The sequence below is a fragment of the Candoia aspera genome, chromosome 2 (assembly GCF_035149785.1).
Source record: "Candoia aspera isolate rCanAsp1 chromosome 2, rCanAsp1.hap2, whole genome shotgun sequence".
NCBI lineage: Eukaryota > Metazoa > Chordata > Lepidosauria > Squamata > Boidae > Candoia > Candoia aspera.
The window spans coordinates 10,530,447-10,556,092 of record NC_086154.1 but is presented as its reverse complement, the minus strand read 5'-3'; the positions used below and the strand labels follow the sequence as shown (position 1 = coordinate 10,556,092).

Genomic DNA, 25,646 nt, shown 5'->3' with positions numbered 1-25,646 from the left:
AATTAGCTGTGCTGGAACTGAGAAATGTAATTCAAGGAGAACTGTATTCAAGCTTTGGTTCAATGCAGGGCTAGCTGAACTAGGGAGAATCCACGTTTGAATGGCATGGGTATTGTTAGCTTCTGTGGAGTTCGTTGCTACTGGGCGTTAAGATCTCAAGAGAAGACGAACAACGTTTTCTACGTTTCGCCTCCGCCCCACAAGACTCTGAAGCAGTCATTCAGGATCTAGATTAGCCAATACAGTGTGGAATCCATTTTCCCATAAAAAATTAAGGGTCACTGGGAAAATATGATATACCTATAATGATGGCGAAATTGAAGAAAAGATTGTCCAGGGAGTCAAAGGAAACAAACCTGCTCTATTGGGGCAGGAAGAGAACATATAAAAGTAAGTTAAATGGCTGTATGAATGGGTTACCACCTGAGGGTCATGGAGGAAGTTGAAGATGGAAGAAAGGGGAAAAAGCAAAAGGAGAGAGGTAAAAAAACGAAAAACTCAACAGAATATGTGTAGAAGATCCAATTAGCAGGAGATACTGTAAAACAAGTTATTCGCATTAGGTAACCACTTAAATAAGAACACTGCTAATTAAAGAAACCAGGAATGTTAATACAAATGTACAAGAGCTGAAAGCCCACAACCACACTGCTTCCTGAAGCTGACCTGTGGTGGCATCAGTGGAGAGGGGGCCGGTGCGTTTGCGCCCGGAGACTCCATAGAGGTTGAACTTGTATCTGCGGGAAGGAGCCAGGTTGGTCACAGTGACTTCGTTGGAGCCTCCCTCCACAGGCAACGCTTGGGGTTGGCCCTCTGCATCCTTGTACTGGACCAGGAAGGAGTCAAAGCTCCCGGTGGGGACGGTCCAACGGAGACGGACAGAATCGCTTGTGACATCAAGGACTGAGAACTCCCCCAGGCTGGGTTGGACAGGAATTGCCTCCTCTGAGTCTGTAAGGCGGGCTAAAACAGAAATGAAAAAAAGAGGCTTAGTTATGATTTCCCTGGTCTTAGAGACACCACCCAAGAGCTGGACGAATCAGTGAAAAAGTGGCTTGTTAAGGAAATCAAGAACATTAGTATGGAAGAATAGTATCTGAAGAGCCTCCAGCTACGCTCACTCCTGAAGCTGACCTGTGGTGGCATCGGTGGAGAGGGGGCCGGAGCGTTTGCGCCCAGACACTCCATAGAGGTTGAACTTGTATCTGCGGGAAGGAGCCAGGTTGGTCACAGTGACTTCATTGGAGCCTCCCTCCACAGGCAATGCTTGGGGTTGGCCCTCTTCATCCTTGTACTGGATCAGGAAGGAGTCAAAGCTCCCGGTGGGGACGGTCCAATGGAGACGGACAGAATTGCTTGTGACATCAAGGACCGAGAGCTCCCCCAGGCTGGGTTGGACAGGAATTGCCTCCTCTGAGTCTGTAAGGCGGGCTAAAACAGAAATGAAAAAAAGAGGCTTAGTTATGATTTCCCTGGTCTTGGAGATGCCATCCAAGAGCTGGACGAATCAGTAAAAAGGTTGCTTGTTAAAGAAATCAAGAACTTTAGTATGGAAGAATAGTATCTGAAGAACCCCCAGCCACGTTGAAGATGCAATCCAGGAGCTGAAGTGTTCAATAACGATGCTGCTTATTAAAGAAACCAGGAATGTGAATATGATGGTACAGTACAACAGCTGAATGGTCCCAGCCATGCTGACCCCTGAAGCTGACCTGTGGTGGCATCGGCGGAGAGGGGGATGGATCGTTTGCGCCCAGAGACCCCATAGAGGTTGATCTTGTATCTGCGAGAAGGGGCCAAGTTGGTCACAGTGACTTCACGGGAATCTCCCTCCACGGGCAACGCTTGGGGTTGGCCTTCTGCATCCTTGTACTGGACCAGGAAGGAGTCAAAGCTCCCGGTGGGGACGGTCCAATGGAGACGGACAGAATCACTTGTGACATCAAGGACTGAGAGCTCCCCCAGGCTGGGTTGGACAGGAATTGCCTGCTCTGAGTCTCTAAGGCGGGCTAAAACAGTGCAATGGAAAAAAAAAAGACTTAGTTATGATTTCCCTGGTCCTGGAGATGCCACTCAAGAGCTGGACGAATCAGTTAAAAGGTTGCTTGTTAAAGAAATCAAGAACATTAGTATGGAAGAATAGTATCTGAAGAGCCCCCAGCCACATTGATTCCTGAAGCTGACCTGTGGTGGCATCAGTGGAGAGGGGGCCGGTGCGTTTGCGCCCGGAGACTCCATAGAGGTTGAACTTGTATCTGCGGGAAGGAGCCAGGTTGGTCACAGTGACTTCGTTGGAGCCTCCCTCCACAGGCAATGCTTGGGGTTGACCATCTGCATCCTTGTACTGGACCAGGAAGGAGTCAAAGCTCCCGGTGGGGACGGTCCAATGGAGGCGGACAGAATCGCTTGTGACATCAAGGACAGAGAACTCCCCCAGGCTGGGTTGGACAGGAATTGCCTCCTCTGAGTCTCTAAGGCGGGCTAAAACAGTGAAATGGAAAAAAAAAAGACTTAGTTATGATTTCCCTGGTCTTGGAGATGCCACTCAAGAGCTGGACGAATCAGTAAAAAGGTTGCTTGTTAAAGAAATCAAGAACATTAGTATGGAAGAATAGTATCTGAAGAGCCCCCAGCCACATTGATTCCTGAAGCTGACCTGTGGTGGCATCAGTGGAGAGGGGGCCGGTGCGTTTGCGCCCGGAGACTCCATAGAGGTTGAACTTGTATCTGCGGGAAGGAGCCAGGTTGGTCACAGTGACTTCGTTGGAGCCTCCCTCCACAGGCAATGCTTGGGGTTGACCATCTGCATCCTTGTACTGGACCAGGAAGGAGTCAAAGCTCCCGGTGGGGACGGTCCAATGGAGGCGGACAGAATCACTTGTGACATCAAGGACTGAGAACTCCCCCAGGCTGGGTTGGACAGGAATTGCCTCCTCTGAGTCTCTAAGGCGGGCTAAAACAGTGAAATGGAAAAAAAAAAGACTTAGTTATGATTTCCCTGGTCTTGGAGATGCCACTCAAGAGCTGGACGAATCAGTAAAAAGGTTGCTTGTTAAAGAAATCAAGAACATTAGTATGGAAGAATAGTATCTGAAGAGCCCCCAGCCACATTGATTCCTGAAGCTGACCTGTGGTGGCATCAGTGGAGAGGGGGCCGGTGCGTTTGCGCCCGGAGACTCCATAGAGGTTGAACTTGTATCTGCGGGAAGGAGCCAGATTGGTCACAGTGACTTCATTGGAGCCTCCCTCCACAGGCAATGCTTGGGGTTGACCATCTGCATCCTTGTACTGGACCAGGAAGGAGTCAAAGCTCCCGGTGGGGACGGTCCAATGGAGACGGACAGAATTGCTTGTGACATCAAGGACCGAGAGCTCCCCCAGGCTGGGTTGGACAGGAATTGCCTCCTCTGAGTCTGTAAGGCGGGCTAAAACAGAAATGAAAAAAAGAGGCTTAGTTATGATTTCCCTGGTCTTGGAGATGCCACCCAAGAGCTGGACGAATCAGTAAAAAGGTTGCTTGTTAAAGAAATCAAGAACATTAGTATGGAAGAATAGTATCTGAAGAACCCCCAGCCACGTTGATTCCTGAAGCTGACCTGTGGTGGCATCAGTGGAGAGGGGGCCGGTGCGTTTGCGCCCGGAGACTCCATAGAGGTTGAACTTGTATCTGCGGGAAGGAGCCAGGTTGGTCACAGTGACTTCGTTGGAGCCTCCCTCCACAGGCAATGCTTGGGGTTGACCATCTGCATCCTTGTACTGGATCAGGAAGGAGTCAAAGCTCCCGGTGGGGACGGTCCAATGGAGACGGACAGAATCACTTGTGACATCAAGGACTGAGAACTCCCCCAGGCTGGGTTGGACAGGAATTGCCTCCTCTGAGTCTCTAAGGCGGGCTAAAACAGTGAGATGGAAAAAAAAAAGACTTAGTTATGATTTCCCTGGTCTTGGAGATGCCACTCAAGAGCTGGACGAATCAGTTAAAAGTTGCTTGTTAAAGAAATCAAGAACATTAGTATGGAAGAATAGTATCTGAAGAACCCCCAGCCACATTGATTCCTGAAGCTGACCTGTGGTGGCATCAGTGGAGAGGGGGCCGGTGCGTTTGCGCCCGGAGACTCCATAGAGGTTGAACTTGTATCTGCGGGAAGGAGCCAGGTTGGTCACAGTGACTTCGTTGGAGCCTCCCTCCACAGGCAATGCTTGGGGTTGACCATCTGCATCCTTGTACTGGACCAGGAAGGAGTCAAAGCTCCCGGTGGGGACGGTCCAATGGAGACGGACAGAATCACTTGTGACATCAAGGACTGAGAGCTCCCCCAGGCTGGGTTGGACAGGAATTGCCTCCTCTGAGTCTCTAAGGCGGGCTAAAACAGTGAGATGGAAAAAAAAAAGACTTAGTTATGATTTCCCTGGTCTTGGAGATGCCACTCAAGAGCTGGACGAATCAGTTAAAAGTTGCTTGTTAAAGAAATCAAGAACATTAGTATGGAAGAATAGTATCTGAAGAACCCCCAGCCACATTGATTCCTGAAGCTGACCTGTGGTGGCATCAGTGGAGAGGGGGCCGGTGCGTTTGCGCCCGGAGACTCCATAGAGGTTGAACTTGTATCTGCGGGAAGGAGCCAGGTTGGTCACAGTGACTTCGTTGGAGCCTCCCTCCACAGGCAATGCTTGGGGTTGACCATCTGCATCCTTGTACTGGATCAGGAAGGAGTCAAAGCTCCCGGTGGGGACGGTCCAATGGAGATGGACAGAATCACTTGTGACATCAAGGACTGAGAGCTCCCCCAGGCTGGGTTGGACAGGAATTGCCTCCTCTGAGTCTCTAAGGCGGGCTAAAACAGTGAGATGGAAAAAAAAAAGACTTAGTTATGATTTCCCTGGTCTTGGAGATGCCACTCAAGAGCTGGACGAATCAGTTAAAAGTTGCTTGTTAAAGAAATCAAGAACATTAGTATGGAAGAATAGTATCTGAAGAGCCCTCAGCCACATTGATTCCTGAAGCTGACCTGTGGTGGCATCGGTGGAGAGGGGGCCGGTGCGTTTGCGCCCGGAGACTCCATAGAGGTTGAACTTGTATCTGTGGGAAGGAGCCAGGTTGGTCACAGTGACTTCGTTGGAGCCTCCCTCCACAGGCAATGCTTGGGGTTGGCCGTCTGCATCCTTGTACTGGACCAGGAAAGAGTCAAAGGTCCCGGTGGGGACGGTCCAATGGAGGCGGACAGAATCGCTTGTGACATCAAGGACTGAGAGCTCCCCCAGGCTGGGTTGGACAGGAACTGCCTCCTGTGTGTCTGTAAGACGGGCTAAAACATAGAAAGGAAAGGAAAGGCTTAGTTACAGTTGCAGTGATCTAGCAGATGCAGTTCAGCTGCTGGAATATTCAGCAAATATACTATTTGTTAAGGAAATCAGAAATGTTAATATACTGCATGGTATAAGCCCCCAGCCACATTGATTCGTGAAGCTGACCTGTGGTGGCATCGGTGGAGAGGGGGCCGGTGCGTTTGCGCCCGGAGACTCCATAGAGGTTGAACTTGTATCTGCGGGAAGGAGCCAGGTTGGTCACAGTGACTTCATTGGAGCCTCCCTCCACGGGCAACGCTTGGGGTTGGCCCTCTGCATCCTTGTACTGGACCAGGAAGGAGTCAAAGCTCCCGGTGGGGACGGTCCAATGGAGGCGGACAGAATCGCTTGTGACATCAAGGACCGAGAGCTCCCCCAGGCTGGGTTGGACAGGAATTGCCTCCTCTGAGTGTCTAAGGCGGGCTAAAACAGGGAAATGAAAGAAAAGTTACATTTTCTTGGTCTTAGTTACATTTTCTTGGACTTGGAGGTGCCATCTAGGAGGTGGAATAATCAGTAAACATGTTGCTTGATAAGGAAATCAAGAATTCACTTTGATTGAAATCAATAACGTTAATATGAAATAATAATATCTGAGCAGCCCTGTGGAAGGACAGATTGCCTGAGCAGTTTAAAAACTCTGGTGCTCCTTCCTCCCCCTCCCTTCTTGGCCCTCCCCCATCGTCATGACAACTGAGCTTCCAATCAAACAGCAGCTGTCAATGAAATAGCAGTTTCAGGCAGGAGGAGAGAAGGAGGGAAGACAAGGTGGCTGCCTGGGGGCTCTGCTGCCCCAGGCCTCGTGAGGAAGAGGCTGAATAAGCAGAGCCCAAGCCCAGGTGAAACGAAGAGGCAAACTAAAAGACAGACTGCCCGGTTGTGGAGACGCAACTGGAAAGGAGGCAGCAGCTGAGAAAACTGGGGAGAAAGGCATTTATTTCCTTCCCTCAGAACTGTGTGAGGTAAAAGTTCTTCAAGCCATTTCCCTCAGATGGAGCAAAGTTTCGGAAGAGGAGAAGAGTCAAGAAGCCCCACCAGGAAGAGACAAACAGAAAAGACAAAGAACAAGCCAAGACTTGGACTGAATAGGAATAGAAAGCAGAAATTTAAAAAGATAAAAGACAAATCGGATTCTGTACAAAAAGGAGGATAGCTCTACAGCAAGTGTCAACAGAGACACACAGGTAGTCCTCACTTAATGTCCACTTGTTCAGCGACCGAGGTTGCTTGAAGTTACAATGGTTCTGAACAAGGGGTATTTATTTATTTATTTATTTATTTATTTATTTATTTATTTTATTATTCAAATTTTATTACTGCCCAGATCCCCCAAAAGAGGGACTCTGGGCGGCTTACAATAAAATCAAGCTACAACAATAAACGTTAAAATCCCATAAAAATCAAACACATTACAAATATAGGACCCTTATGATGGGTCCTTGTAGTTGCAGCCATCTCAGCATCCCCACAGTCACCTGATTGCAATTTGAGTGCTCAGCAACCAGCTCACAATTATGACACTGCAGTGTCCTTTACTCATATGATCACCATTTACGACCTTCACCACTGGCTTCTGACAAGCAAAGTCAATGGGGAAGGCAGCAGGAGGCTGCAAATGGTGATCACATGACAATGGGACACAGCAACCATGTGGGATTCCCCTAACAATAGCAACTGGGATTGCCACAACTGCCATCGTAAGTTGGCATGGTCACATGAGGTCATGCCTTAAGACCACGTTGCTTAGTGACAGAGTTCTTGGTCCCAATAACTGTCAATAAGTGAGGACTACCTGTATAGGGATTAAGACAACAGAATTATAAAGGTCAGCAATGAATGAACATATTGGAGATATAGAATAGAAAGAAACAAAAATAATAGTGAAATTGGACGTTAAAGAAGAGACTGTAGATACAGACCTTATAGAAAACAGATAGTTATATTAGAAGATAGTTTTATTATTAGGATTTATTCAAGAACTAGTTGAAGGCATTAATGATTTACAATTCTATTTTTTCGATAAGATTTTCTTTTGTAATTAAATTCAAATCTCTCCCCAGCCACTGAAAGGAGATACAAAAAAAATTCTCAACCACCTGTCCAGGTTTCCACTACTTTGTGTCTACTGAGATTAGGTCAATCAGGTTATTGGTGTTTCAAACAAAACAAAACAAAGCAAGCTCCCAGCCATGCTGACATCAAGGACTGAGAACTCCCCCAGGCTGGGTTGGACAGGAATTGCCTCATCTGGGTCTGTAAGGTGGGCTAAAACAGTGAAATGGAAAAAAAAGGCCTAGTTATGATTTCTCTGGTCTTGTAGATGCCACTCAAGAGCTGGAAGAATCAGTAAAAGGGTTGCTTGTTAAAGAAATCAAGAACATTAATATGGAAGAATAATATCTGAAGAGCCCCCAGCCATGTTGACTCCTGAAGCTGACCTGTTGTGGCATCAGTGGAGAGGGGGCCGGAGCGTTTGCGCCCGGAGACTCCATAGAGGTTGAACTTGTATCTGCGGGAAGGAGCCAGGTTGGTCACAGTGACTTCATTGGAGCCTCCCTCCACAGGCAGGGCTTGGGGTTGGCCATCTGCATCCTTGTACTGGACCAGGAAGGAGTCAAAGCTCCCAGTGGGGACGATCCAATGGAGACGGACAGAATCGCTTGTGACATCAAGGACTGAGAACTCCCCCAGGCTGGGTTGGACAGGAATTGGCTCCTCTGTGTCTGTAGGGTGCACTAAAACAGTGAAATGGAAAAAAGGCTTGGTTAGAGTGCCGGGCTGTTAAAGATGCAATCCAGCAGCTGAAATGTTCAATAACGATGCTGCTTATTAAAGAAACCAGGAATGTGAATATGAAGATACAGTACAACAGCTGAAAGATCCCAGCTATGCTGACTTCTGAAGCTGACCTGTGGTGGCATCGGTGGAGAGGGGGCTGGACCGTTTGTGCCCAGAGACCCCATAGAGGTTGAACTTGTATCTGCGGGAAGGAGCCAGGTTGGTCACAGTGACTTCATTGGAGCCTCCCTCCACAGGCAAGGCTTGGGGTTGGCCATCTGCATCCTTGTACTGGACCAGGAAAGAGTCAAAGCTCCCAGTCGGTACGGTCCAATGGAGACGGACAGAATCGCTTGTGACATCAAGGATTGAGAACTCCCCCAGCCTGGGTTGGACAGGAATTGGCTCCTCTGATTCTGTAATGTGGGCTAAAACAGAAATGAAAAAAAAAAGACTTAGTTATGATTTCCCTGGTCTTCAAGATGCCGCCCAAGAGCTGGACGAATCAGTAAAAAGGTGACTTGTTAAGGAAATCAAAAACGATAATATGGAAGAATGACATCTGAAGAGCCTCCAGCTATGCTCACTCCTGAAGCTGACCTGTGGTGGCATCGGTGGAGAGGGGGCCGGAGCGTTTGTGTCCGGACACTCCATAGAGGTTGAACTTGTATCTGCGGGAAGGAGCCAGGTTGGTCACAGTGACTTCATTGGAGCCTCCCTCCACGGGCAACGCTTGGGGTTGGCCCTCTGCATCCTTGTACTGGACCAGGAAGGAGTCAAAGCTCCCGGTGGGGACGGTCCAACGGAGACGGACAGAATCGCTTGTGACATCAAGGACTGAGAGCTCCCCCAGGCTGGGTTGGACAGGAATTGGCTCCTCTGAGTCTGTAGGGTGCACTAATACAGGGAAATGAAAGAAAAGGCATAGTTACAATTGCATTGACATTGCAGTTGCAATCCAGGTGTTGGAACATTCAGCAAATATCCTATATATTAAGGAAGTCCAGAATATTATTAAGAAGTTATAGTATCTTAAAATCCCCCAGGCAGAATGTTTCATAAAGCTGACCTGTGATGGCATAAGTAGAGAAAGGGCTGGATCGTTTGCGACTTGAGAAACCATAGAGGTTGAACTTGTATTTGTGGGAAGGGTCCAAGTTAGTCACAGTGACTTCATGGGAGCCTCCCTCCACAGACAACGCTTGGGGTTGGCCATCTGCATCCTTGTACTGGATCAGGAAGGAGTCATAGCTCCCAGTGGGGACGGTCCAATGGAGGCGGACAGAATCGTTTGTGACATCAAGGACTGAGAACTCCCCCAGGCTGGGTTGGACAGGAATTGGCTCCTCTGAGTCTGTAAGGCGGGCTAAAACAGTGAAATGGGGAAAAAAAAGGCTTAGTTGTGATTTCCCTGGTCTTGGAGATGCCACTCAAGAGCTGGACGAATCAGTAAAAAGGTTGCTTGTAAAAGAAATCAAGAACGTTAATATGGAAGAATAAGATCTGAAGAGCCTCCAGCTACGCTCACTCCTGAAGCTGACCTGTTGTGGCATCAGTGGAGAGGGGGCCGGTGCGTTTGCGCCCGGAGACTCCATAGAGGTTGAACTTGTATCTGCGGGAAGGGGCCAAGTTGGTCACAGTGACTTCATGGGAGTCTCCCTCCACGGGCAACGCTTGGGGTTGGCCGTCTGCATCCTTGTACTGGACCAGGAAAGAATCAAAGCTCCCGGTGGGGACAGTCCAACGGAGATGGACAGAATCACTTGTGACATCAAGGACTGAGAGCTCCCCCAGGCTGGGTTGGACAGGAATTGCCTTCTCAACATTTGGAATCGGGGCTAAATGAGAGAAGTAGAAAGAAAAGTTTATTATAATCTTTGTGCTGGTATAAGTAACTCATTACTGTGTTTGGGACATAGTTTTGTATAATTTGATCTTGTATTATTTTAAATTTTGAGATGATATCAAGAGTTTGATAATATGACACTTGTCTTCTTTATGTAAAGAATGCCTCTATTGTTCTTGCCTTCATCCCCAATGCTGAAATCTATCAAGACTTTAAAAAATTGTGATTATGTGGACCTCTGAACTGGCTACAACTCTGTTAGGAGAATCTTCTCTTGTCCCACTGCAAAAAATATTTGATATATGTTGCTCCTCAATGCTTGAGTTAGTTTGGTGTCCACCTGGTGGATAAAGAGGCAGTTGAAAATGGGAGGGGGAGGAGGAATTCCCAAGGAGACAAGCAAAACGACAAAAATCCAGCACAATATTAGCAAAAGATCCAACTTGCAGCAGCTAGTATGAAACAAGATATTAAAGTGTTAGGCAACCACTGCAGCAGCAACACTGCTTATTTAGGAAACCAATCATGCTAATATGAAGTTACAATATCTGAAAATCCCACAGCCATGCGGACCCCTGAAGCTGACCTGTGGTGGCATCGGTGGAGAGGGGGCTGGACCGTTTGCGCCCGGACACTCCATAGAGGTTGAACTTGTATCTGCGGGAAGGAGCCAGGTTGGTCACAGTGACTTCACGGGAGTCTCCCTCCAGGGGCAATGCTTGGGGTTGGCCGTCTGCATCCTTGTACTGGACCAGGAAGGAGTCAAAGCTCCCAGTGGGGACGGTCCAATGGAGACGGACAGAATCACTTGTGACATCAAGGACCGAGAGCTCCCCCAGGCTGGGTTGGAAAGAAGCTGGCTTCTCAGACTCTTTGGTTTGAGCTAAAACAGAGAAATGGAAAAAAGACTTGGTTAGAGTGCTAGGCTGTTGAAGATGCAATCCAGGAGCTGAAGTGTTCAATAACGATGCTGCTTATTTAGGAAACCAATCATGCTAATATGAAGTTACAATATCTGAAAATCCCACAGCCGCGCGGACCCCTGAAGCTGACCTGTGGTGGCATCGGTGGAGAGGGGGCTGGACCGTTTGCGCCCAGAGACCCCATAGAGGTTGAACTTGTATCTGCGGGAAGGGGCCAAGTTGGTCACAGTGACTTCATGGGAATCTCCCTCCAGGGGCAAGGCTTGGGGTTGGCCGTCTGCATCCTTGTACTGGACCAGGAAAGAATCAAAGCTCCCGGTGGGGACGGTCCAACGGAGGTGTACAGAATCACTTGTGACATCAAGGACCGAGAGCTCCCCCAGGCTGGGCTTAATCACTGTGGTCCCATCTGGTTTCTCCTTTTTTGGTTCCTGAACTGTTGCTATAAGGGACAGGGAACAGGAAGAGAGGATGTCAGCACTATTCCACACTAGGACTGCCTTCTCTTGCAACTTACAATAAATTTTTCAGAAATAATATTGGAAATAACCCTGCAGCCTTTCTTTGTGTATTCCATCCTTCATTAGACTTCATAACTTCAATTAAGAGTTAAATTTCACTGATTTATCTTTTGTACAAAGTAAATATGTGCTGGAAGACGGAATGAAAAGAAAACACTAGGAAATACTTTCCTACTTTTCTCATATTAAAAGAAGAAGGAAGAGGAGCTTTCTATTATCAAAGACAGTTGGCTCATGGTGCTGCTAACCTGTCACAGCATCTGCAAAGAGAGGTCCAAGGCGCTGTGTCCCAAAGATGCCATAAAGGTTGAATTTGTATCTTTGGGAGGGAACCAAGTTGGGAATGATGACTTCATGGGAATCTCGGTCCACAGGCAGGGCTTGATCATTGCCTTCTGAGTCTTGGTACTGAAGCAAAAAGGAATCAAATCTGCCTGTAGGGACTCTCCATGTGAGGTGGACAGAGTTGCTGGTCACCTCTGACACAGACAGATCACTGAGGACAAGTTCGGATATGGACACATCCTCCTGTGACGCTGTGGAAATAAAACAAAAGATAACCACACTCTTTGAGATGTCTAGCTCCTGCCCATCTTTTAAGTCACTGGCTGTGCTTTTAAGTCTGCAATCTTAGGTCTAGCTATGTTTGCATCTGTATAAATTCCATCCCTTTTATTATTTACAACAGTAAAACAATATACTGGTGAGCTGGTTTTTTTTTTATGGATTATATTTAAAGAGTGATAAAAATCTATGTTCATTTTCAGTTGCAACTTTTCCTAAAATACATAGCTTTTACACAAGCCTGTGAACAAAGGATGTCATGAGAAACCATATTCTAATGCACATATCCTGATGAGAGCCAGTTTTGCGTAGTGGTTAAGGCATCAGGCTAGAAACCAGGATACTGTGAGTTCTAGTCCTGCCTTAGGCACGAAAGCCGGCTGGGTGACCTTGGGCCCGTCGCTCTCCTAGGAAGGAGGCAACAGCAAACCACTTCTGAAAAAACCTTGCCAAGAAAACTGCAGGGACTTGTCCAGGCAGTCTCTGAGAATCGGACACAGTTAAATGGATTTTTTTTTAAAAAGTCTTTTTCCTCCATACGAACATCAGTTTTTGTATCCAGCTCTTGGAAACATACTTCTTTTTCAGATGCAACTCTTACAGTGTTTCCTTTTTGTTGTTGTGCATTTTCTTGTGCCAATACCTTCTCCAAATTCTCTAAGAAGCCAAACTTAACAGGTGGGCATGTACAGAACTACCCCATCGTGGTAGTGAGCAGTGAATCTAATTTTAAAAATGAAACAGCGAGACAGATGAGGAATGAAGTCATGTTCCCCCACCCCCTGGCATGTGCCTCACATTTCTACACTACCATTATATAACTCAGTGAGAAAAGTACCCAGTGAAGGACTCTGGCTGCAAGAGAGACTCCACTCATCCACTCCACTTATTTTTAAATGGCATGTTTTTCATAGATAATTTGGAACAGATCTGTGTTTTTAAACAGTAGCTAGTTCTCATACTGCACCAAGTCAAGATGTGCTTGGTTGATTGGTTTCTGACTCAGGCTATCATGTGAACCTATCTATAGTGATTTGCAATCCATGGTTTATTGCCTTTTACATTGTATGAATCCAGCCATTCTGGCTTATTGAACAAACCAAGGGCAAAATAAACCATGGCTTAGTTTTTGTGTGAATCCAGCTGCAGACAGCACTAACTTTCCTATCAAGTCATATCAGCCAGAAGAAGGCAACATCTAGCTTATGCAGGTTTTATGCAGGCTGGCAAAGTAGGTAGGTTGGTAGACAGACAGACAGACAGACAGGTCACACATAAACATACACAGTGTAACTTCAGTGTACTGGGTCTCAACACAGCAGATGTCACATGCAACAGAGCAAATTTGTGTAACTCATTATGCGAATTGTGCATGTTGTATTGTTGATCCTGCCTGAGTTGAAGCAGTGATTTTAGTTTAATCTTTAATTTAGTCTTTACTCAGCTTTAAGGGAACACTATCTGGCAGATTCACAGCATGGAAGTGGAGCAGGGTGCTGTCCAAAAAAATCAAGATGATGCCTGTGAGGTGCAACAGAACTTGCAGCTGGGTATTACGTGTGTTGCATGTGCAACTCCTGCCTTTCTGGACCTCATCCTGCAGACATCCCTGGAGTGGAGGCAGATGATGGATGTTTTAGGCCTCCATTGGGGGCTTCTGAGAGCTGTAGGGAGAGGCTTGGGAAGTTGAACTCAATCTCCAGGGTTGGATCTCTCCATTTTGGTCAAGATGCAAAGATACATTTACTATCACACGGAGGTTGGTTGAGAGAGAAGCTGAAATCAAGCATTACCAAGCAACCGGATAGGGAGGGAAAGCGACATGGCTTGCAGAGCAATCCTGCAACCACGTTAACCATTCCACTGACCTGTGATGAAAGTTATAGAGGCAGGACCCAGACGTCTGTTGTTGGAGATGCCATAGAGGTTGAATCTGTATCTGTGGGAAGGAGCCAGGTTGGGGATGGTGATTTCACGGGAATCTCCCTCAGTGGGGAGTTCTTGGAGCCTGCCTTTAGCATCTTTGTATTGGATTAAAAAGGAATCGAAGGTGCCAGAGGGGACCGTCCAGGACAAATGGGCAGAATTGCCAGTGACAGTGGCAGAAAGGTCTTTCAAAGTGGGTACAGCTTTTCCTGTGCTGCCAGAGTCTACGGCAAAGAGAAAAAGGAAAGAAAACAAGGAAGAACATTTTAATGGAATGTGTTGCTCTACTAATAATAACAACAACAATAATTTATTAAACTTGTATGCTGCCCAACTCTTGTAACAGTAATAATAGATACAAGCTCCCCAGAATGCTTGGATAGGGACAAGGTATTCATTTTGCAAATCAATACAACAAATCAATAAATAACTGAGCAATGCTGAAAGAGAGTGTGCTGTAAGGTCAAAACAGGGCTTAGAAAGTCCCTGGAAAACCCGCAGGCAAAAACGGGGAATTGCAAGTAGTTAGGCTGTGGAGATGGTTGGGCAGGAAACGATCATCATGCAACTGAAATACAATTTGCAAATGAAATACAATACGCTTTGTGTAAGAGAGGAATTTCAGTGAAATAATCTGTAATGTAATTACTATAGTTACCAAAATTATTATGTAAGTAGAAGTCATAGTTGTAGCAGTGGCAGTAATGAATCTACTTCATCTGACCTGCTCAACAATAGCATTGCTTCAGACTAAAAATTAGTCTTAGTCTTTTATCTTTGTAATTGTAAACTTCAATAAAATTACTATTAAAAAAATAGCATTCCTTCAGCTTATCATCAGAAAGAGGGGTCAAAATTAGATTAACAAATATACTTCCTTATTTATTTATTTATTTATTTATTTATCAATCAATCAATCAATCAATCATATTTTTATCACCACCCATCTCCCCCACACGGGGGATCCTTTTGGATGTCTACAAACATGGAAGCATGATGGTGCCTCTATCTTGTGTGAAAGTGTTTTCTCTGGGCTACTTCACCAATGTTACCTGCAGCCTGAATCCTGCAAATAGAGCGATCGGTAATTTCTTTTGGAAGCCAATTTTGATTAGAGTAGTTGATTTGGCTTCAGGCTTTACCTCATTTCAAATTCAAGAGGAAGGCTGTGCCTGGAACCCATTGCTCACCTGTAATCATCTCCAAGGACACTGGGCCAAAAGGCTTACGGCCTAGGAGCGCATAAAGGTTGAATTTGTATTTTCGAGATGGCACCAAGTTAGAAATCATGGCTTCTTGGGAGCTCTTGTCCATTCGGAGCACCTTGGGTTTGCCCTGAGCATCTTTATATTGGATCACAAAGGAGTCAAAAGCCCCAGTGGGGGTATCCCAGGAAAGGTGGGCTGAAGTGTCTGTGACTTCTAGAAGAAAGAGGCCTCCCAGGGTGGGCTCCTCCGGTTCTGTTGCTGACAAGAAGAAGAACAGAAGATGATGGCTAGGAATTTCTTTGAAGAAGAGGACAGTGTGGACGATGGGAGAAAACAATGCTGGATCTACAAGTCTTGCAGGTCTCACCTATGAGTGAATAAGTAACATATACCGTGTTATACCATGTTTATATAGGCCAGGAAGATCGGTTAGCTTACAAAAATTAGTTTTAGCCTGTTAAATAGCTAGTGGCTTGGAACAAGTTCAGTCTCAGGATCACAGAGGCGAGTGGTGCATTTGTGAAAGATGCTCTGACGGAGGGAGAAGCAGTCCGCTCATCTTGCGGGGACTTAGGGGGAATTGTTAAATATCAGGCTAAGGAAATCTATCAGACCAAAAGCCCATTTAGTGCAGGTGAGAAACTTTTTCCCAGCCAAGGAAATATCCCTGGGAGATGTAGGATTGGATGGATGGGGTGGGGAAGGGGGTTGGATAAAAAATGATATTATTGAGAACCTGCACTGAATTTTGATAGGATGAGAAAGCATGTGGCTATCCTTATTTCTTAGCCTTGTTTCTCTCTCTCGACTACCTTTAAAAAGATTTTTTGAAAGGTTTGAAAAGCATACCTGAAATTTTGCAGAATCTAATAATATTTGTTTTATCTGAGTTTTATAGTCTCCCATTTCTCTTATGCAACTCGAGGTGGCTTTTCCCCTTTAAAACCCATCCAGTCTAGCAAAAGATCAAGTTGGTCTTGCAGGGGGTTCTTCTTTTTTCAAAAAGGCACTGCAAAATTTAACTCTCCTGTTTTGCCCCTTAAAAAAAAGGCTATTTAGCCCCATTGCTCTTCAAGTGCTTCCAGGCCACAAAAAGGGCACTGGGAGGCTGAATCAAAGCAGATTTAGCCCTGCCCGCCCAGTAACTGGGAGTCAGAATCCTGAGCAATGGCACAGCTTGCATTAGGACACAGATGAAACACAGTGGTCAATAGGTCAGAAAATGTCAGAAACATATATTCTATTATCTTCTTTACTAGAAAAAGGAAATCTGAAATAGGAAAAAAAGGAAGATCCCAGTTAGAACCTGATGAATTCAGGGAAAATAGTGAAGTACCTGTAATTATCTTTGTCAAGAGGGGAGCGCCATAGGTTCCACCAGATGTCTCTCCATGTAACTCCATTTCATACTCAGTACCAGGGTGTAAACCCACTACGTTGACACTTCTCTCTGTTCCTGGAATGCTGATTTTTTCTGGGGGTGCACCTGATTTGGGGTCCCTATAGTAGAGGGAAAAGTTGTGGAAAGAATCGGGTGGGGCTGACCAAGTCACATGGAGACGGTCTGGAGAGACGTTGGTCACCTGTAGGTTCCTCAGTGGAGCTTCAGGAGTTAAGGTGGGTGGGGCGATGGTTTGGATCTTGTCAGTTGGTGAACTTGGAGCTGAAGGAAAGGAGATGTGGAGTGAGGGAACCAGAAACAATTTATTTTTAAGATTCAGCAACCTCCTCCCTTAGTTCAGTCTGGCTAGCATATTTCTCTACTTCCTAAGGCACCTTAGCACATTGACATTGTGCGTGTATGTGTCTTTTGATTGCAATTTGAATCCCTGAGCCTTTGAAATGTGACAGAGAATTATATGGGAATCAGTAACAGCAAATCTCTATAATGTTCCAGATCCTACACTAGATGAAACAAAAATTCAGAAAAATGCAAGAGCTGGCTGGACTCCTGAAGCTCAACTGTTAATTACTAAAAAGCTTCAATCAAAATGAACTTCATTTCATAATGAAGGGTTTTCCTCAGTTAATGTTGTGGAAGTACCCATAAAAAACATCTATACACATATTATTTTGAAGAGAGGGCTCTCTTTCAAGTATGTTATACAAACAGTCATGCTAAGGAACTAAGATGTAAAGAACATCTTATGCAAAAATAATGAGTCATTATGGCAGTAAATAAGATGCCAAATTCAATAATTATGCATTTTTTTAAATGACTGAATTTAACAGAATCAATTATAGGGAATATGAGGACAAGGAAATTAATTTAAAAAAAGATAAAAGAGAACGGCCAATGTTGATCCATGAATTATTTTGAAGGTAGAAACTGAACTTTAAGTTTTCATCTTTCCTTTCCTGTTTCTCTTAAAGAGCAGTGGCTTTGGTGCCAATTTTTTCTGAATTGGAAACTTTATCTAAGGATAAAGAAAGCCAATTTAGAGCAAGGGCAGGGCTTCCTGAATCATATTACCCCAATTCTAAATGTACAATCCTTTTGACACCTAGACAAGCCATCTCCCCAATTACAGTAACCAGCTATTTTCCGTGGGTGGAAATATGTGCACAGAGCAGCCAGTTCTCTCATTTTATCCACCTTTTATATAAATATACTTTGTTTCGCCTTAAATTTAAACAAGGGAAATTTGTTCAAGAATCCCTTTCCGTATAATTAGTGTTAATTTTAAGTGTTAGGAAGTGGTACAAAGAACATCTAGACCAGGGTTTCTCAACCAGGGTTCCGCGAGAGGTCACTAGGGGTTCCCTGGGAGATCATGATTTATTTAAAAAATTATTTCAAATTCAGGCAAGTTCACCTTGAAGAGGTAAGTTTCATTCTTTATTTTTAGTTTCAGAACACTGTTCATGCATATATACAGGCCTACCCATGAAATGAATGTAATAATTTTGTAACTTCTGGCCCATATTTGAGCCTGAATGTGCAGGGGTTCCCTGAGGCCTGGAAAATATTTCAGGGGTTCCTCCAGGGTCAAAAGGTGGAGAAAGGCTGATCTAGACAGTGTATAGACTGGATACAGACAACACGCTTGTTTTTCATGTGCTGCGTTCACATAATATGCTACACCCAATCAAATAACCCATTTTATGGCTCAGTGTGACTCAAGGGCTGGCTTTTACACAGTGGAGTGTACAAACTACCCAATAATATTTGTGGGAACCAGCCCTATGGTTCAATTCAACTGAGAGGTACACTAGCCAGACACGTATCAGGGCTGATCTTCCCGCTACGCCAGAAGAAGAAGAAAAGTCTTTAGGATAGATTCCCTTCATTTTGGAAAACAAAATCTAGATATCCCAGTTAACTACAAGACAGACACTTGAGGTTAGGGTTTGGATTGTGATGTGGGCAGCAACAGCAGCAGGAAGAGGAGCAGCGGAGCAGCGGCGTGAGCTGGCTTGACAATGAAAGCCAACATTGCTGGAACAGAAACCGAAAATAAAGTTTTCAGCCACATAAAAGCAACATGAAGGCAAGAGCTGGGAGCCTGGAAGAAGAAAGTGATTAGACACAAAAGACTTCAGATTCGCTTGAACAACATCAGCAGCTGACTGTGGCTAAAAAAGAAAGTGAGTGGTGTATGAAAACAACACGTGAGACAGGAGAGCATTAGCACCAGAACAGCGCTCCACACAAATTAACATTCGGCATGATTTCAACATCCACATGTGAACATTTTGACGTTCTCATTTTGGTTTCTTCATTTTTGGCGAAAACCTTGGCTTTCACTTGTACAAGGTCGAGCCAGCACATTGAGAAATATTTTACTAAATTGTGTTAAACTTTTCAGAAATAAGGAGAATATTGGATGTAACACTCTTACGTATATACATTCATAAGTAGACTATTTTTATAGGGAAATAGGGGCTGTTGTGGGGAGATTTGGGATGAATTATTATTTCTCAGGACTGCTGTAAGAATAAAAATGGGAGCTTCTTCAGAGGAAAGTTAGGTTTGAAATTAATAAGAAATAATTCAGTATTTTTCAGTCACTCCTCTGTGTTCTCTAAGATCTTTACATGTAGTATCATCCACAGTCGTGATAAAATTCTTCCTCGTGATAAAATTCTTCCCAGTTTAGTGGGAAAATATCCCATATTTTAACTCTTTGCAAGTAGATGTCAAATGAACTCAGGACAACAGAGAAAAGACGGACGGGAAGCACTCTGGCTATAAGAAGTGGCATGTAGCAAAAACAAAACAGACCGAACAAACTTTGGAGTAGCAGGTAAGGGCACATTTTGGCTTGAAGAAGACAATTAGCTGGTGGCTGTTGTGACATCTGCACGAAAGACAGTACGGCTAAGAAGAAGAACTTTCCTTTAAGAGAGGAAGATAGATAGCTGCCTACTGTCCAAGCAACTTTTGGCAGAACATGAAAGCAACGTGTGATTAAGTATTTGGCCATGTGTGGGTGCCACAGAAGCTCTACTTTGCAACAACATAAATAAGGCATGGGATGGTACAGGTGAAAGGAGAGAGCAAACTGCCTTGGTGGATGACTGCTAACCCTGGTACCTGTGGCAGTTATAAAGGAGTATGATTTAGAGGAATGTCCTTTCATGACACCATGGATTTCCATCAGGTAGGTTGTTCCAGGAGACAGTCCGGTGATGACTGCCGTAGAAGCATCTCCAGGGACCACTAACTCCCTTTGTTCTCCATTCACCAAGTTTCGGTAGCGGATGACCACATTGTCAGAGACCCCTCTCACGCTGTCCAAAGACACCTCAATATGGTCTGGGGAGTTGGTCAGCACCGCTGGCTTGGCGTGGTCTGGACGGAGATATCCATCTGCGTAGACGCTATCTGCTTTGGCTGCTGGGAATTCCCTTTTCAGAGGCAAACTGCTAGTTTCTTTGATGAGACGTTCTTCAACCCTCTCTTGAAATTCAATTGGCTTTACACGTTTGAGATAGAGGTATATGTCCCTGGCCACACTCTGGATCGTCTGATTGCCCCGGAGAGGGAAACTGATGGCACGGAGGTAGCTCTCTAGCCGTTCAAGGAGGGTCCCATTGTATAGGGAAAGTTTAGATGAGATATTCTCGGTCATCCTCTTGAGGAAATATTCCTTAGTCAGTAAGGTGGCACTGGATGGTCTGCGACCCGGATGTGGCTTAGTGCCTGGTTTCTTCACTTCAGGCTCAGAAGAGGAAGTGTCTGGCTTTTTGGGAGAAGAGGGGGGTGGTGTCAAGTAGTGGCGGCTTGGTTGGATTGGCGCTGGTGCTGGTGGGATCAAAAATGGAGGGGGTTATGGCAAAGTGCTCGGTGGGAATAGGTCACGGAGATGAGATGTATGGCTATCAACTAGAAATATGGAACCCTGCTTAGTCTAGCTTTCCAATTCTCCCACCACTCTAAATTGGCCTGGATTTGAGCTGGCACCCCCACCCCCCCCAGAAGGCTTGCTGATTCATCCATGGTACTGATCCTGAATGTCCCAGAAGCTGCAATAAAACAGATGGAGTTAGTTTCAGCCTTTTTGTACATCACTTCCAGGAACCTCCTATGGTCTGTTTTTCAGAGACGGGTGATTATAGACAGGAGGCTCAAATAAAGAAACAAAATTACAGTCATGACTGCTGTAGGAAAGAAGGAAGGAAGATAAAAATGAAGGAAGAAACGAGATATCCTTGATAGAAGAGAGAGAATGCAATTGTGGGAAGAGGCTTCCATAGCCAAGGAATGCACTTATTTCCACTCATACCACCAAACGCCGCAAATAAAGCTTAAATGACCCATCATGGGCAAAACCGTGGAAGAAAGGTTTTTGAGGATGCGGAACAATTGTGTAACAGGCTGCGAATCTGTTCACAGAACTATAAAACCTAAGCATCTTTGTGGGAAGCTGTGATACTGAAGGTCAAAGATTCCAGGTTCAGTCAAGGATGCTGTTACAGAAAGATATGGGGCAGAAAGATTCCACTCAGGAGAATGAAAAGAGATCCTTAGAATTCTGCCCCAAATCAATATTGCTTAAAGTCTGCAATAGGCTTTACAGTTCTTGGTATTGGCAATCAAATACAAAAAATGTATTAACTCTCCTGTAAGGTTCTGGAGTTTGTGTGTGTGTGTGTGTGTGTGTGTGTGTCAGAAGCGCCTACCAACGTGCTTCTGTATTGAAAGGATTTGCCAGTGATGTCACTGTTGCCCGGGGGACACCCGATGGGGCTCCTTTCATGTCCCTGTTATTTTCCCACCGAAGTGATATCTATTTATCTACTTGCATTTGCATGCTTTTGAACTGCTAGGTTAGCAGGAGCTGGGACAAGTTGATGGGAGTTCACTCCATCACGGGGCTCACGCTCTTGGGTTTCGAACTGCCGAGCTGCCGAGCTTAATGGTCCTCTGACTCAGCGTCTTAACCACTGAGCCACCATGACCCCCTCCAGGTTCTGGAGTGAGGGGTGGTATTTAGATACATGATTTAAACAATCCAAAGCTGGCATTATTGCTCTGCCCATTAAAATACTTCTAACATTTTTTTCCCTTAATCTAGCACCCTCCAGGTACACTGAGAAAGCAAATCCCTGAAATCCCAGCTTAGGACAAGGCTGACTGAATATCTCTATATTGATCAGAATGGTAAAAAACAGTCTATCTTCCCTGAAGTTCTCTGTAACATCTGTATCTCTCTGCTCCAACAGTTGGACTATATACAAGTAGTCCTTGGCTGCCTCATTTAGCAACCGTTTGAAGTTATGACAGTGTAAAAACCACCAGCTTTGCGACCAATTCTCACATCTACAAATGTCGAAGCATCCTGCGATCACGTGATCACCATTGGCGTGCTTCCCAACTGGCTTGTGACAAGCAGAATTAATGGAGAAGGCAGAAGAAAAATCGCAAATCACAGTCACATGATGTCTCACTTAACAACCAACTGGGAAGTGACTGGGTCATGTAATTTTCTGCTTAGTGACCACGGCGCTTAGCAACCAAATTGCCAGTCCCAGTTGTGGTTGCTAAGTGAGGACTATCTGTATACTGTTCTGATAGATTCTACATATCTCTTCCTGCAATTGCTGAGCACCTGGATAGCTCCTAATGCACTGTATAAAGTCATCCCAAGTGCAAGGTTCCGTGAGTTCAACTGGCTAGCTGGATGAAACTGCATGGATTAGAATAAAAGTAGTCACGTGGTGCCTCCTGGTGGTCAGTACATCTGTATCTACAGTAGACTCTCAGTTAACCGGCACCCATGCGGATTGGTAGATGCCGGAAAAATGTAGGTTCTGGTTGCTTGAGAGTTACTATTAAACCCTATTACCCACTAGATGGCAGTAGAGAGATACAGATTTTTTTGCCGGGTGCTTGAGAGTGCCAGATTTTTTTGCCGGATGCTTGAGTTCTGGTGAACTGAGAGTCTACTGTATATATTTCTATATGTATTGCTTTATGTATTTCTCTCTCTATGTCTGTCTGGATATAACTCAGTGACATTTTGGGTTCCTGAGGGTTTTATGACTCTCTACATGCTGGAAGGTTTTGAAACATGACCTCCCATCCCATCCTCTGGACTTCTTGGGCCACACAAACAATACCACTTCCTTGCTTCATCCTCTTATCATCCAGATATTGTTGATCATTTCTACTGACTACAGCTAATGGAAAACAGGATCCTGTAACATTTGGCGTTGTACAATCCCCTCTTCCCTTTGGCCTTGCTGCAAACAGCAGTCCTGTGTTGATTCTCCATCCTCAGCACTGTAGCAGGCAATCATGGACACCTATGCTATTACGCAATCTTGTGCCTTCCCCTGCCTTTTTTAGCCACATCATTGTTTGTTTGTCATCCTGTGGTCTCTAAGCAGTACAGATGGGGAGAATTCAACACATGGCTACCATTTGGGGTAGCATCTCTGGGGTGCTGGTCACTTCACACAAAGATCCAGCTAGTCCAACAGGCAGTGTTCAATATTCTGGGCCAGTGGCCTCTCTAGGAAGCAGCCAACCTCATTTTTGATTTCCTGATCCTTTCCAGACAAAAGTAAGTTCTAGACCTAAGCAAGTCTCAGTCTGCACTCTACCGATCTACCTGTGGTGCTGACGACGATGCTGGTGGCTCGGCTGTTCTCACCACTCTGACGGGCCACCAAGGTGATGCGGTATCGTGTTCTGCTCTCCAGGTCGTCCAAGGTAACACGCTCAGGGGCTGCCGGCAGCTCTACCCGTTTCATGGCGGGGATGGGTCGAGTGGAAACCAGAGGGACATAGCTGAGGATGTAGCCATCCGGGCGTGAAGCAGGCGGTTCCCACTGCACGGTCAGGGAGTCTTCTGTCACTTGTGATGACTGTAGGCCAGTGGGAGAAGCCACTCCTGGAAGAAAGGAAGATGCATGGAACACAAAACATTGCGGTGGGGGTGGGGGCGGGAAACAATTGGAGCTGGCAAGAGATGGGCTTGAACTTAATGAAAGGAGTACGTAGGAGTAGGGCTACCAGATCTGGCCTGTAAAATCCAGGTGATTCCTAGATGGCAGCAAAGAACCGGGGAGGGGGACACGGTAGACATCTTTGCTGACATCTAGTGGTCATTAAGATCCTTGCAGCCCAGACCAGTTATCCTTAAACAAGAAAAAAGACCAGAAATAACAGGAAGTACAGCTATTTAATGCAGTGTTACTCAACCTTGGCAACTTTAAGATTTTTTTTTCCGTTTTTACTCTTCAAGTATCATTATAAATAAATAAAAACAAATAGTGGACATCCTCATTAAGACTGACCCGCTCTAATACAGGCAGTCCCGGGGTAAGAAGTATGGGCAGTCCCATGCTGGCTAGGGAATTCTGGGCATTGAAGTCCATGTCTCCTAAAGTTGCCAAGGTTGAGAAACACTGATTTAATGTAACTAAGGATCAAATGCCAGAGAAAGTTGTATAAAAAGCTGGGAAATATAAACCATTTGTCTCCTAGCAAACTAGCATAATTAAAGCCATTTTAAGGGGTTTTTTTCCCCTCTTACTAATTTCTTAGATTACAGACAGTCCCTAGGTTAAGACTTGCAGACAATTCATCCATATGAACGGGCTGCCTTTTACTAAAAATGTCAAGTCAACGAACCACTGAAGCTGGGCAATGTTTTCATGAACTGCTGATGCTGCACGTTTTTAATATACAGCCTGTTTTCAGTGGTTTTCAGTGGTTCATGAAAAGAATGAGAACGCCATCCGCCATTTTTAGTCATGGCGGTCTAAAAATGCCATCCGCCATTTTTAGTCATGGCGGTCTGTTTGTAAGTACAAGCTCCGACTTGCATACAGATTTGAGTTAAAAACAGACTTAGGAACGGAACTCATTCTGAACTCAGGACTGCCTGTATTAGAGCAGGTCGATCTTAATGAGGATGGTCACTATTTGTTTTTATTTATTTATAATGATACTTGAAGAGTGAAAAGAGAAAAAAAGAAATAGAAGGAAAGAGGGGGGAAAAGAACACATTCAACTTTGACAACACAGAAAAATTGCATAAAGAATTTACCAAGAAATGAGAGGGAAAGAAGCATTCTAGTATTATTCCTTTGAGTCACATTAAACTGGATATGATATTTAGTATTTGATTCACATGATTGGCTTGAATGTTCACAAATATCAGATGATGAGGTCAGGCTGGGAATACTGTTAGCAAACAAAATTCAAACCTATTCATTTACTTTTGCCGTTTAATAGCTTTCAAAAAAATGCCTTCCAGCAGGGCCTCTTCACATGCCGTGATGATTGGTGGCACTATAAGCCCCAGTAAGTTGGTAATGCATAAATAAAACAACTGCTTATTCATAAAGAGGTGCATTGTGCAATCAGCGATGTGCCTGGGCTCCAACATCAAGGTAAGGATGCATGGGAAAGAAGCTGAGAAGGGAATTTGCACACGCCTGGAACAGGTTGTTGAGGCAAACATGGGGAATGCGGAAGGCAGACAGAAATGGAGACACGGCTCCAGACTACATACGTGTACGCAAGGTCTGGGTGACAGGGGGGCCAAAGTGTTCCCCTTTTTCTGCCCGAACGGTGACTGTGTATTCCTCCCCCGGTTTTAATCCTGAGTATTCAAAGACTGTTTCAGTGCCAGTCAAGCGTATGGATTTGCCCGCCTGAGGATCCTGCTGTATGTTGGAAAGAAAAAGAGACAGAATGAAGGCACCAAACATACAGATGCTCATGGATTAAATCATTTTGTTTGGAATAATGATCATGATAACTTTATCATGGTCTCTGAGCAGCCTTTACAATAAAAGAAAATAGTTTAATTCAACAATTCATTGTCAGGAAAAAGGAAAGCAATGCAACAATAAAGCAATACATGCAATTAAAAATTTGGCATAATTGTATAGCTTGGTAAAAATATTTGGCCACCAGGTGTGTGAGTGTAGAACCAGCATCCCTTAAAAAGAAATAAACGTCAAATCTATCGGTATGACCCACAAATTTAGATCCAATTGGGGAGATCTGAGCACATCTTTGGGCATCATAAAAAGGGCACCGTATGAGGACATGGGCAAGAGTTTCTACCTC

At 45.0% G+C, this 25,646-nt stretch overlaps 1 protein-coding gene across 1 annotated transcript in view; it reads right to left on the bottom strand.

Moving 5' to 3' along the window:
- The window catches only part of LOC134489855 (tenascin-X-like), a 112,592-nt gene that overhangs the window by 50,849 nt on the left and 36,097 nt on the right, over positions 1-25,646 (bottom strand). Inside the window, exons 5-25 of the mRNA XM_063292728.1 lie at positions 25,084-25,237; positions 23,173-23,454; positions 19,650-20,360; positions 16,449-16,775; positions 15,095-15,364; positions 13,847-14,128; positions 11,663-11,950; positions 11,024-11,335; positions 10,540-10,853; positions 9,666-9,942; positions 8,725-9,021; positions 8,256-8,552; positions 7,785-8,081; positions 5,473-5,769; positions 5,010-5,306; positions 4,539-4,835; positions 4,068-4,364; positions 3,597-3,881; positions 3,110-3,425; positions 2,638-2,943; positions 2,166-2,471 (exon numbers count right to left, since the gene is read on the bottom strand). Coding sequence (XP_063148798.1) covers positions 2,166-2,471; positions 2,638-2,943; positions 3,110-3,425; positions 3,597-3,881; positions 4,068-4,364; positions 4,539-4,835; positions 5,010-5,306; positions 5,473-5,769; positions 7,785-8,081; positions 8,256-8,552; positions 8,725-9,021; positions 9,666-9,942; positions 10,540-10,853; positions 11,024-11,335; positions 11,663-11,950; positions 13,847-14,128; positions 15,095-15,364; positions 16,449-16,775; positions 19,650-20,360; positions 23,173-23,454; positions 25,084-25,237 — 6,509 coding nt within the window. The remainder of the gene's footprint in view (positions 1-2,165; positions 2,472-2,637; positions 2,944-3,109; positions 3,426-3,596; positions 3,882-4,067; positions 4,365-4,538; positions 4,836-5,009; positions 5,307-5,472; positions 5,770-7,784; positions 8,082-8,255; positions 8,553-8,724; positions 9,022-9,665; positions 9,943-10,539; positions 10,854-11,023; positions 11,336-11,662; positions 11,951-13,846; positions 14,129-15,094; positions 15,365-16,448; positions 16,776-19,649; positions 20,361-23,172; positions 23,455-25,083; positions 25,238-25,646) is intronic.